The sequence below is a fragment of the Rana temporaria genome, chromosome 5, assembly GCF_905171775.1.
Source record: "Rana temporaria chromosome 5, aRanTem1.1, whole genome shotgun sequence".
Lineage (NCBI taxonomy): Eukaryota > Metazoa > Chordata > Amphibia > Anura > Ranidae > Rana > Rana temporaria.
Genome location: NC_053493.1, coordinates 351,237,906 through 351,251,499, shown reverse-complemented (window position 1 = coordinate 351,251,499; position 13,594 = coordinate 351,237,906). Strand labels below are relative to the sequence as shown.

The 13,594-nt window shown below is 40.0% G+C and overlaps 1 protein-coding gene across 2 annotated transcripts in view; it reads right to left on the bottom strand.

The window, feature by feature from the left end:
• Positions 1 to 13,594, bottom strand: part of LOC120941250 (carbonic anhydrase 13-like) — an 81,770-nt gene continuing 68,176 nt past the window's right edge. Inside the window, exons 7-8 of one of the 2 annotated variants that reach the window (XM_040354563.1) lie at positions 11,722 to 11,826; positions 1 to 160 (exon numbers count right to left, since the gene is read on the bottom strand). In XM_040354563.1, the coding sequence (XP_040210497.1) occupies positions 158 to 160; positions 11,722 to 11,826 (108 nt within the window). In that variant the 3' untranslated portion in view covers positions 1 to 157. Of the gene's footprint in view, positions 161 to 11,120; positions 11,827 to 13,594 lie in introns of those variants that run through there. The other variant, XM_040354562.1, reaches the window with a different exon arrangement.

Below are 13,594 nucleotides of genomic sequence, written 5' to 3'. Positions count from 1 at the left end.
GATATTAACTGTATAACAATCTTCCTGTTAAAATATTATATTCAGACCAAGAAATATGCAAATTCACTCAAATCTACTGTACAACAGCGTTTTCTCAACATGTTTCGCCAAGATATGGTTTCCTCAGGAGATCTTTAATTGTCTGTGTACAGCGTATTCACTGCAATACATAAGAAAATGCATAAGAAGACACAATTAAAAGATGCAAATAATTGGGCCAAAATGCACTTAATCCTTCATCTTAAAACAGTAGAAAATTGTATGGGATCATCTGAAACAGTTCTTACCCTGAAGCAATTTTTCAGGTCAGTGTGCAAACACACCAGGGCCACAGTACTGCCAAATATTGAGGATATCAGTGTGTCATAGGAGAACCAAAGTGCCCGTTTAACCACTTAAGGACCGCCTAACGCCGGTATACGTCGGCAGAATGGCACAGCTGGGCACAGAAGCTCTGTGACCGCGGGACCCACGGACCCGATCACCACCGGTGATCCTACGAACGGGTCACAGGAGCTGAAGAACTAGGAGAGGTGTGTGTAAACACACCTTCCCCGCTCTTCTGTGTGGCAGTGTCACTGATCGTCTGTTCCCTGTTATAGGGAAGGACGATCAGTGACGTCACACCCACAGCCACGCCCCCCTACAGTAAGATTTACTCCCTTAGGGCACACTTAAGCCCTTAGTGACCCCTAGTGCTTAACCCCTTCACTGCCATTGTCATTTTCACAGTAATCAGTGCATTTTTATAGCACTTTCGCTGTGAAAATGACAATGGTCCCACAAATGTGTCAAAAGTGTCCAATGTGTCCGCCATAATGTCGCAGTCACGAAAAAAATCGCTGATCGCCGCCATTACTAGTAAAAAAAAAAACATTAATAAAAATGCCATAAAACTATCCCCTATTTTGTAAACGCTATAACATTTGCGGAAACCAATCAATAAACACTTATTGCGATTTTTTTTTACCAAAAATAAGTAGAAGAATACGTATAGGCCTAAACTGAGGGAAAAAATTTTTTTTTATATATTTTTTAGGAAAATGTATTATAGCAAAAATATAGAATTTTTCAAAATTGTCGCTCTATTTTTGTTTATAGCGCAAAAAATAAAAACCGCAGAGGTGATCAAATACCACCAAAAGAAAGCTCTATTTGTGGGAAAAAAAGGACGCCAATTTTGTTTGTGAGCCACGTCGCACGACCGCGTAATTGTCAGTTAAAGCGATGCAGTGCAGAATCTCAAAAAGGGGCAAGGTCCTTAACCTGCATATTGGTCCGGGTCTTAAGTGGTTAAGGATCTAAAAAAAATATGTCTTATAGATAAACTGTAGCATTTATATCCAATAACTAGATACCAAAAACACCCAGTGGAGCCCACAGCAAGTCTCTGCCTCCAAAACTGCAGGACCAAAATTGTTGAAAAAAATTATAATTTCCAGACTGCAATTTTTTTCTTTTCACCACCGGAGGAAGCCAGAAAGTTAAAATAACAAAAAGCTGTGGGTATAAAAAAGGGGGAGAGGACCTTGTAAGCATACAAGCAGGGGAGACAGAGGCCGTTTGAAGATGGCTACACAACTGCACTAATCTCCACAGACATCAGGCTTCCCAAACTCAAACTCCACTGAATCTGCAAGGCATAGCAATGTTTTCCACCTGAGAGGGCTACTCTGGTTTAGCACACAGTGGGATCCTCCCAACACGACGCCCCGGGCGTCCGTATGACCACCCATCCAAAATGACAAGCCCTCATGGACCCGATGGTCACAATCCTAGCAGAAACAGCCAGATGGCGCATACAATATAACATTCCAAAAAAACAAACAATTACACACAAGCAGAGTAAAAACTACTTTAACAATTTTGAAATATGTTTATAAATATAAATACCGTAATCATCTATGGTAGTGGTAACCACCGCAGATGATATGCATTAAATAATGAATATGGAACAATAAGTCCTTTTATTAGGGTAACAGCTTCTTAAAAGGAATGAATTGAAACAGGATATGGATTGGATTGAAATGGATTTAGCCCAGGATACCTGATCGTTGATAGGTTATAAATCCATTTAGTCTCACGTTGCAATAGTGATTTATCAATATCCTCACCCCTTTCATGTTGGGGGATGTGCTCTAAGGAAAAACATTTTTAATTTTCGCTGCATTGAAGTTATGATATAGACCTGAATAGCAACTAACGGGGATCGCCATTCTTTTCTTGTTTATCAACGAGACATGATCACGGATACGATGGAAGAACAATCGTTTTGACTTACCAATTTAGAACATACCGCAGTCGCATCTCATATAGTACACAATTCCAGATTGACAGTTTATGGAAAATCTTGGTCTATATATTTGACCATTGGACGGAGTAATTTGTTCTGCAAACAGTGGCCCGGATTCAGATACAATTGTGTATCTATTGGCGGGCGTAACGTATCTCAGATAGGTTACGCCGCCGTAACTTAGGGCGCAAGTTTCGTATTCATAAAGAACTTGTGCCCTAAGTTACGGCGGCGTAGCGTATGTGGTCCGGCGTAAGCCCGCCTAATTCAAATGTGGATGATGTGGGCGTGTTTTATCTAAATGAATTGTGACCCCACGTATTTGACGTTTTTTACGAATGGCGCATGCGCCGTCCGTGAAGGTTTCCAAGTGCAGATAGTCAAAATTGCAAGGTATCTGCCAGTGAAGATATTACCAATAATAATGTCAAAAGACATCTAGTGCAAACACAAAAAAAAGAAATTAATGAAAAACAATATGTGGTATAAAGTGTCCCAGGATAAAACAGCCAGTAGGTACAATAATATCAGATTGCATCCATATGCAGGGAATGATCAAACATTCAATGAAAAAACAAATGAATGAAGGGAGGAATGACCGAAGCTTCAGGTGAACACTGATAGATGTGTCTGCAGGTGTAAAGTGAGACTGTCCTCCACCACCACAGCGATACAATATTCTCCCGTGCCACACAGAATAGTAAAGGGGGGACCCTTACCAGAACCGTTGGACCTCAGGATATAAGGTCTAAACTCGCTTTTGCAGATATAAACCTCTGCAGGGGTTATGGTAGATCCTCCAGCCTCCAGGCTCCTCGGTATCTCCACACGAAATCCTCCTCTGAGACCCACAGTGGAATGATGGTGATTAATCCACCGAATACCAGTCCATGGAATATAGGGGATATAAAAATAGGCCACATGTGCATTACCTCCTTACAAAAATAGGTAATTTATTGTGAAGCTGTTTGTAACATTACAACAGTAAAAAACAAGCAAGTTGAAAAACAAGCAAGTTACAAGTAAAAGCCGGCATAAGTTTAAAAACAAAAATTTTTGCGAAACACCCATGCTTCCGGGGTCACGTAGGAGCGTGATGATGTCACTGCGTAGCTCTGCCATGACCAGTTTCGACATACATGTAGTTTCAAAGGGCACGTGCCCTTTGAAAACGACATGTATGTCCAAACTGGTCATCTTGGTTGATATATACAGTATCTGTATGTCCAAAAAGCTGATACTCTCCTGATGATGAGGTCATGGTGAATTTAAGATTAAGATCATTGATCCTGATTGTGTTAATGAAGATATTCAACTCGTTGAATGTCCCTGTCCAAATGATAAATACATCATCAATGAATCTTCTCCCGACATGGACCCTACCAAGAAGGTCCTACAAAACATCTCTGCAAAAAAGGTCTCGCTCCCACCCCCCCAGGTACAGGTTTGCAAAAGATGGGGCACAACATGGCCCCATTGCAACCCCCTGCACATGGAGGTAGTGGGAGAGCCCAAATAGAAATACATTGTTCATAAGGACAAATCTGTGGTACCTTGTTCAGACAGGAAACCATCCACAAACCTGACCCCCTTGTCATGGGGTATTGAGTTGTAGAGGGCCTCTACATCCCCTGCAACAAACCATGCCCCCGCCGGTACATGGACATTGTCCAGGGCCCGGATGAGGTCACTGACAACATAGGGACGTAGATATTCATCAATCGGTTCACTTGCTGGTTCCATAAAGCAGCTATTGCCTGAGACAATAGGTTTACCTGGTGGTTGAATCAGACTCTTGAGGATTTTAGGCAAAGCATACAGAGTGGGGGTTCTTGGTGTTTTGACATTCAAAAATCCCAATGTTTTTTTGTCAATAGAATATTTTAGATGGCATGAGTGATAAGATTTTTAAATTTTGTCATCATTCTAGCAAGAAAAAGTTCAGATATTGGCCTATACCACTTGTTGTTAAGAAGATCCATGACCATTCGTTCATATTGGTTGGTATCCATGACAACTATATTCCCACCTTTATCTGAATGTTTTATCACTATTTGTTGATTGTTTTTCAAACCAGAGACAGCCTGGGACAACGCTGGATCTAAGTTTGAAGTATTGAGATCTTTCCATTTCGTTTTCACTATTTCCTTGGTTACCTGTGTTGAGTAAATGCCCAAATGTTCGAGTTGGCCTGTAGTAAGGGAAATGCTCGTGATTTTGGCTTACTGTATAATGTTGAGGAGGAGAGAAGCAAATACTCTCGGGTGTTTTGGTGATGGAGGATACACCAATTTCATCCAGAGAGTTGAATGCTGGTTCATCCGAGGAATTGCTTTCCTCCCAAAGCTCCATCAACTCCATCAGGAACTTCATATCTTCCATGGTAAATTCTTTCCAAATCTCATTCTCTAAAGAGTGAGATCTTGAAGATTGATCATTTTTGTAGTGGGGGTTACTGAGCATTTCTTTGATTGGTGGCAAAGACTTGAGAAAAAGCGCAAGAGGGAGTCCCCAAATCACTGGTGACAGAAATTGATTGTGAAGTGGAATTGGTAGAATGAGATACCTTGCGTGTGCGTGCACATGCTAGTTTGACTGTGCGTTTGGGCACTGACATTTGGTGTCCTTCCCCCTCATTTTTACGTTTTATGGATCCCGAAATGTGTGATAATTGTTTAGAAGCTGTTGTCACCTGTGAAGAAGATAAAGAAGATAAAGATGATACATCCAAATCATTAGGATCATTGTTTGGACTGGATCGGTGAGTGGATTCTCTCTTTTTCCACCTTCTCCCTCCTTCTGAAGGTCATCTACATGCTTGACAAGAATCGTAAGCAAGTTTGTCACAAGCAAATTCATTTTCTTTGGTTTGCAACAAATCCCCAACAAAAGATTCAAGGTACTTTTTATGAGATTGCTCTTGCTCATTAAAGGCGGTGCCAAAAGTTAAAATAGAATTGGTAGTATGCAATTTTTCAATATCCTTATCAACAAACTTGAATTTATTGAAATACTGTTTGCAAATGAGATCCATCAGTTTAAATAACATGTTTGTAGATTATTTTCCCATTCCGATCTGAATTCAGGCTCAACCTTTCTAACAAAGACCATAAGACCTCTAAAAGCTGCTCCACAATAATTGGCCATAATGAGAGAATTGTATCTGCTTGTAAACAACAAAGAATATATTATATGAAGAAATATCTATTTTAGAAAAAAAAAAATTATATCAATTTTCAAAACTTTTCATTTATTGATTTTTTTTCCCTAGTAACATTTTTTATTAAAGTTTATCACAAGTAACAGAAATGTGCAGAGGGAGACAGTGAGGTAGGTATCTATGGTGTTAATAAAGGTGAACAATATGAGCAATAATATGTGCAATATCAGTAGTGCCCAATGCTTAGTACAAGGTTGAGAGTATTGTCTGACCTCCCCATGCACCCCACCTGGGAGCCTCGTTTATTGATTTTGATCCACAGAGCCCTGGCTGAGTGTGCAATGGGTGTTTCCCACCCTGGGAGACAATTACTGTAAATAATTATATCAGCCAAGCCACCACATCCCAAAAAATTAAAACTGCATGGAAAAGTGGGAAGGGGGACTTTTAGAGTGCCTGAAACAAAGTAATGGACTATTGCATTTTTTATAAAATATTACAATTTTTATTTCATACATTTGCTTAAAAAAAAAAGATATAACAACCTTCCTGTCAAAATTTTATATTCAGACCAATAAATAGGCAAATACACTCAAATCTACTGTACAACAGCGTTTCACAACATGTTTTGCCAAGATATGGCTTCCTCAGGAGATTCTTAATTGTCTGTGTACAGCGTATTCCCTTCAATACATAAGACACAATGCTAAAATACTAATAATGGGGCCAAAATGCCCTTAATCCTTAACATTTTAAAACAGTAGAAAATTGTATGGGATCATCTTAATGTATGTGTTTTATCATCTTTATGTATAAACTGTAGCATGTACGTCTAATAACTAGATACCAAAATCACCCAGTGAGGTCCACAACAAGTCTCTGCCTCCAAAAAGACATATTTTAATAGTAATTACCTATAAAACTGCAGGACTGAAATAGCTGAAATGGTTTCAGATCATCCCATACAATTTTCTACTGTTTTAAGATGAAGGATTAAGGGCATTTTAGGACCCATTGTTTGCATTTTTTCATTGTGTCTTATGTATTTTCTTAGGTATTGCAGTGAATATGCTTTACACAGACAATTAAAAATCTCCTGAGGAAGTCACATCTTGGCGAAACATGTTGAGAAAACGCTGTTGTACAGTAGATTTGAGTGTACTTGCATATTTAATATATAATATAATAGTCCATTACTTTGTTCCAGGCACCTTTAAAGTCCCCATTCCCACTTTTCAATGAAATTCAAGCTTTTTGGGATGTGGTGCCTTGTTCCACTTATCCTTATACTGTATAGGCTGATATAATAATTACAGTAATATTCTTTCATAAAGTCGTAAGTCTGATTCTTGTGTGCTCATTAACCTCTTAGCACCGGCGCCTCCTGACCCTTTAAAAAGTTTATGGCGCCGGGAAGCGGCTTAAAACCACATGACAGACATGACTGGCTGTCACAGCGGTCACATGATCTGAAACTCTTTTGGTTAGATGACGGTAACTGTGCCGGGAGCACGCAGAGTGCACGCTCTAGGCACAAGTGTATGGGCAGCAATTCACGCAAATATGTAGCCCTTTAGCACCAAGGACCAGGCACTGAGAGGCCGAATATTGGCGCACGGCTGGCACCAAGGGGTAAAGCTTACAGAAAGATATACTGGTGATGTCAGTAAGGCCTCATACAAGGCTGGAAAGGAGCAGAGGACCCAAATTACCAAGCCGCTCCTGTGGTGGTGGTAGTGATACACTTTTTATCCCACAGACACAACAGTAAGTATGAAGAGATCTCTTACAAAGCAAAGGGATAGCCCATCAAAACAGTTGTAACCACAATGTGTTTATCCATTGGAAGATTTACTCTTCACTTTCTGTTTCGCTGTGAATACCCCAAAATTTAGAATTTTCAACTCACTTCTGTACTTGAGACAGTGGTCCCCAGGATCAGTAGTGAGGATTAAACTATCCAATGGGAATGCAGCCAGCAATTAAAAAAACAGGGTTCTACTTCCACTTTCTGTCCCATTCTATTACAAAATTACAGATGCTCTAAATTCCACATACAATTGATTTTTTCCTAATTTGGTGGACTCTGGTGTGTTGATATATCAGCCAACTTTGTTTATTTGTCAGTTACTCCTGCAGTAAGATCTCCCCATTGAAGGTTCCCAGCTTTAGTCCCTGTCAGTCTTATGACTGATTTGTTTAAAAGAAAACAATAAGAAACAGTGAATGGCCTAAAGTTGGGCAAGCTACTAATGGCTGCAGAGGATGGTGGGACATGAATAAAACCTTATCACTGGAGTTCCTACTAAAAAATGCATTACACCTTTTCTGTTTTTGAAAATCAAAGTACATATTCAAGGTGCAACTGCACGCCACTAATATTTTAGCATTAAAACAGATTTTGGCAAATAAACATAAATAGGGGTCTATAAATAGGGGTTACAGTGCATTTCTTTTACAATTCACTCATGTCTCAAACCTTTCCAATAGAAAAACATCAGATACCAGGTAACAACATTCTGGAAGTTAATGCTATTTGAGTTTCTCTGTTTGACTCCATAGCAGCATACGTTGTACATTTCCGTAGACTCCCCCCTCACTCCTACCCCAAAGGACCCCACTCCCATAAATGTAGATACAGAACAAGAGAACATGTTCTTTTTTGTTCTATGTATGCAACTCCAGGTGGGATCACATTCAGTCAAGTTTTGGGTAAAGATTGGCCCCGTACACACGGTCGTTCCAAACCGATGAGAATGGTCCGACGGACCGTTTTCATCGGTTCACCTCTGAAGTGGCCTGATGGTCTGATGTGCGTACACACCATCGTTCCAAAATCCGATCGGGTCAGAACGCGGTGACGTCAAACACACAACGTGCTGAATAAAACGAAGTTCAATGCTTCCAAGCATGCGTCGACTTGATTCTGAGCATGCGCGGGTTTTGAACCGATGCTTTTCTGTACTAACCATCGGTTTGGTCCGATCGGGCAGCGGTCCATCGGTTCGGTTTTGAAGCATGTTTTAAAATTTTGGACCGAAGGAAAACAGACCGATGGGCTATACACACGGTCGGTTTGGACCGATGAAACTGAACCTCGGTCCATTCTCATCGGTTTTGTCCGACCGTGTGTACAGGGCCTAAGGGTTATAACATCAGCGAGAAAGTTTGCCAAGATCGTGGCCTTAGGCCACGTGGGACACTTTTTGGTATTCTGCCTAGTCTAGCCAGTCTTTATTGCCATTCTATGATGAAAATCAATGTGGCTTAGGCATCCTCCAGGAACCAAAAAATTGTTCTCCCCACATACAGGACTACTAAGAACAACCAATTCAATGCCCTGGATACTGGGATACTTTGAGCTTGCTCAGAAGCTATGGCTTTGTTTAGAGTTTTAGGCCATCTCTTTGTCACTCTCTCTAGCATATCAGAGGGAAAGCAATATCATCTAGCATCATCACTGGATGAGTCGTCCAGGCTAGCCAACCGACTTATAAGGCTAAAGGCTTGGTTGCTATTGAAACAGTGACAACACACTCAATCAGGAGTGTATAGACTTTGTGGGCCTCTTGTAACAGAGTGTCAGGAATAATTAGAGCAGTGTTTCTCAACTGGGGTTCCGCATCGATCTACCCGTCAATCACAGACAGCTGGCGTGTAGATTGAGTCTCGGCCAGCATGCAGAGTAACACTGTAATAAGAGCTCTCTCTTAGCACGATCCTTCCGGCCGACCCCTCCTTTCCTCCCGTCCACCCCAGGTGATGTCACCTGTGGTGGACACAAGGAAAGGAGGGGCCAGCCGAAAGGATCGAGCTATGAGAGAGCTCTTATTACAGCCACTTCCCATGTTTCTCTGCATTTGAAAAAACACCTGTACCCTGATGTGTGCTGGATTTCCTATGTGACATGTACCTTTATGTGTTCTGCATTCCTTATGTGACATGTACCCTGACGTGTGCTCCATTTCCTGCTACATGATCTGTAACCAGCTATGTGACCTGTACCCTGCTATGTGACCTGTACCATGTTGTGTGACCTGTACCATGTTGTGTGCCCTGAAAATGGCAATGTACCCTATACCGTACCCTGTTGTGTGCTTTGTACGTGCTATGTTCAATGTACTGTACTGTGTTGTGCGCCCTGTACCGTGTTGTGTACCATGTACCAAGATGTGTGTGTGTGTGTTGTGTGTTTCAGATGAAAAACCGCACACGTTTTACATAAAATTGGTAAGTTCTAATATTTATTTATATTATTTAATGCTATTTCTTAAAATAATTGTTGTTATATCACAGCTCACTAATCACACCAATGTTCCGTGATCAGTAGATCTGAACACTATTTTAGGGGTTCCCTGAGATCTCAGACCTTTTGACAGGGGTTCCTTGATGGTAAAAAGGTAGAGAAACACTGAATTAGAGGGTGAAAACATGGTCCTAATAAAGCTCTTCTGGCTCACTGTGGTATGAAGCTAGGTTTCTTATCCTGTTAATGTTTGGCCTTAAGGTTTCTGTTAGCTAGAGCTATGATTAAAACCTTACATGTTTCTGCATTCCAACTTTGCTTGTGGCTAGTTATTTTCCAAATGTATGCTGCCATGGAGTCAGTCAGTAAAACAGAAAACTTCCTATCAAATGCTTACCATAATTTTCCTTCCCTGATGGACTCCATGGCAGCATAGGTACCCTCCCAGTGTCATCAGTAGGCTAGTTACAGAACATGTTCTCTGGCTCAAAATGTATGGGAGTGGTGTCCTATAGGTGAGGAGCAATGATGGAGTCTACACGAGTGTATGCTGCCAAGGAGTTTATTGAGAAAAGAAAATTCTGCTAAGTATTTGATAGGAAAGTTTCTTCTATATTCACAAATACATATAAAGATTAGAATTAGAAAACAATTAGCATAATTGAGAGCTTGTTGCCATCCTGACAAAATGCATTGGTGTCAACTGGAAATGACTGTTTACAGGGTATAGAGACATAATAGTTAACTGATTCCTTTTAAAAATGATTAAAAATAGATAAAAATCAATCATTTAATGTACCTGCAGTTTCTAGTTTCGTTTTTGCATGTTGTTTCCTGCTTCTGTGATGTACAGAGGCACAGAGCCTATACAGGGCAGTGATGGTTTGGAAAACGAAACTGTTTGGTGCTGAGGGGTTTTAGACACACAGTTATCACGCCTCCTTGATTAGTGACCACAGAGAAAGCGCCCAGCACTGTGGTTATCAGGAAACAGACAACCAGGAAGTGTGGAGATCAGAGAAGAATTACAGCAAATTGAGAGCAAAAACGAACAATGAGGACATGAAAACAGCACTGCATTAAGGTAAAGGAAGCTATTAAGATAAAAAAAAAATTCCTTTACAAACCCGTTAAGGTAATATTTGGATGTTTTTAAGGGTGCAATAGGATTTCAATGGCTCCAGGGGGTTACAAAAGCTCATTTTTATTATCTTTAACCTGTTCTTATGCTACAAACAGCCCCTCCTTGGGCATCTTTGTTTTTCATAATTTTTTTTTCTTCAAAGAAACACAAATACAAAAACAAATGAGGAAGTAAAATGAAATAATAATAATAATAAAAAAATATATATATATATATATATATATATATATATATATATATATATATATATATATGTGTGTGTGTATATATCACTAAATTGAATAAACAAACATAAACAAAACTACCCTAAATACCATTAAATTGTAATTTCATGGTGATCTCATAAAAAATGACTGTTCTCATTCCTAATGAAGAGCATCTTTAAAAATACTGTACATCCATCCTCAGTGCAGCAAACCAGAAGAAAGTGGTGAGATAGACAGATAATAATATAAAATTACATCAGACCTTGGAGAGCCCTTTGTGACTCTGGGAACAGATTTCATAATACCTTTTTGCTCTTTTGTTGAATGCGACTATAGAATGAACTGATGAGGAAGTTTTACAACACAAAGCAATAACAATAACAGAAAATAACAGTCAGTTATATAAGAAAATAAATGGTACAAAAATCATTATAAACAATTCACAGTAATCGCTCAATAAAAAAAATGAATGAATGTAACTTCAAATTTCAGCATACCTATAAAAATCTGTATATATCTAAATAAAATGGCTTTTTATGAAAACACATATTCTACAACAGGCAGCATGTTTACTAGTGCCCTGCAGGAAGTGTCCTCAGTTTGCTGCTCTCTGCCTTAGTAGTTATATAAGAAATGGAGATTGGAGAACATCTATATGAAAGTTGCTCTCACTTTTCGCCCTCGGAGTGGCTGCACTGGACGATGATTTGTCTCCATGTAACATGGTTCACTTCCATCCTCACTCCTGGTGCACAACAGACTACGGAACTTGGAGAGCTGCGAAAAAATGATTCTTCGTTAATTTTAAATTGCTACATATTTTGAAATAAAAACTTTAATGGTTTGAAGTGAGTCAAATTGATTGAATTAATGTATACATTTTGAAATTAATATTTTATGTCTGTTTATTTTATTCTACGTATATAGAAAATCTTTATTTTACAAATAAACTTGTCATGAAGACAGCGATTAACCACTTAAGCCCCGGACCAAAATGCAGGTAAAGGACCAGGCCCCTTTTTGCGATTCGGCACTGCGTTGCTTTAACTGACAATTGCACGGTCGTGCAACGTGGCTCCCAAACAAAATTAGCGTCCTTTTTTTCCCACAAATAGAGCTTTCTTTTGGTGGTATTTGATCACCTCTGCGGTTTTTATTTTTTGTGCTATAAACAAAAATAGAGCAACAATTTTGAAAAAAAATGCAATATTTTTTACTTTTTACTATAATAAATATCCCCCAAAAATATATATAAAACATTTTTTTCCTCAGTTTAGGCCGATACGTATTCTTCTACATATTTTTGGTAAAAAAAAATGCAATAATCGTTTATCAGTTGGTTTGCGCAAAATTTATAGCGTTTACAAAATAGGGGATAGTTTTATTGCATTTTTATTAATTTTTTTTTTTTTACTACTAATGGCGGCGATCAGCAATTTTTTTCGTGACTGCGACATTATGGTGGACACTTCGGACAATTTTGACACATTTTTGGGACATTTTTGGGATTTTTGTCATTTTCACAGCAAAAAATGCATTTAAAATGCATTGGTTATTGTGGAAATGACAGTTGCCGTTTGGGAGTTAACCACAGGGGGCGCTGAAGGAGTTATGTTTCACCTAGTGTGTGTTTACAACTGTAGGGGGGTGTGGCTGTAGGAATGACGTCATCGATTGTGTCTCCCTATAAAGGGGATGACACAATCGATGCAGCCGCCACAGTGAAGCACGGGGAAGCCGTGTTTACAAGCGTCTCTCCCCGTTCTTCAGTTCTGGGGACCGATCGCGGGACCCCAGCGGCGATCGGGTCTGCGGGTCTCGCGGTCCCAGAGCTTTGGACCAGGTCGCGGGCGTGCACCGCAGGCGCGCGCCCGCGACCCACGGCTGGGTAGATGTACAGGACGTGCCGGCACGTCCATCTGCCCAGCCGTGCCATTCTGCCGACGAATATTTACAGGCGGCGGTCCTTAAGTGGTTAACAGGGTGTTGTGGGTTTTCTAAAGAAAGAGTCCAGCAGGGTCTGTTTCTCTTTCACTGTGAGAAGGGAGAACGAGGTGTGGGTCAATTCTCCAAATCATTCATCTGTGTGTCTAATCTTTACTTCAGCTACTGTGGCCTTTAAACTTGTCTTTTTTCTAGCAAAGAACATAAAGTGGATGTAAAGCCACCAATATATATGACAGTATCTCACAAAAGTGAGTACACCCCTCACATTTTTGCAAATATTTTATTATATATTTTCACGTGACCACCGTGAAGCAATGCTATGTAAAGTATTGAGTGTACAGCTTGTATAACAGTGTACACTTGCTGTCCCCTCAAAATAACTGGACACACAGCCATTAATGTCTAAACCGCTGGCAACAATAGTGAGTACACCCCTAAATGAAAATGTCCAAATTGGCCCGAAGTGTCAATATTTAGTGTGACCACAATTATTTTCCAGAACTGCCTTAACCATCTTGGGCATGGAGTTCACCAGAGCTTCACAGGTTGCCACTGGAGTCCTCTTCCCCTCCTCCATGACAACATCACAGAGCTGGTG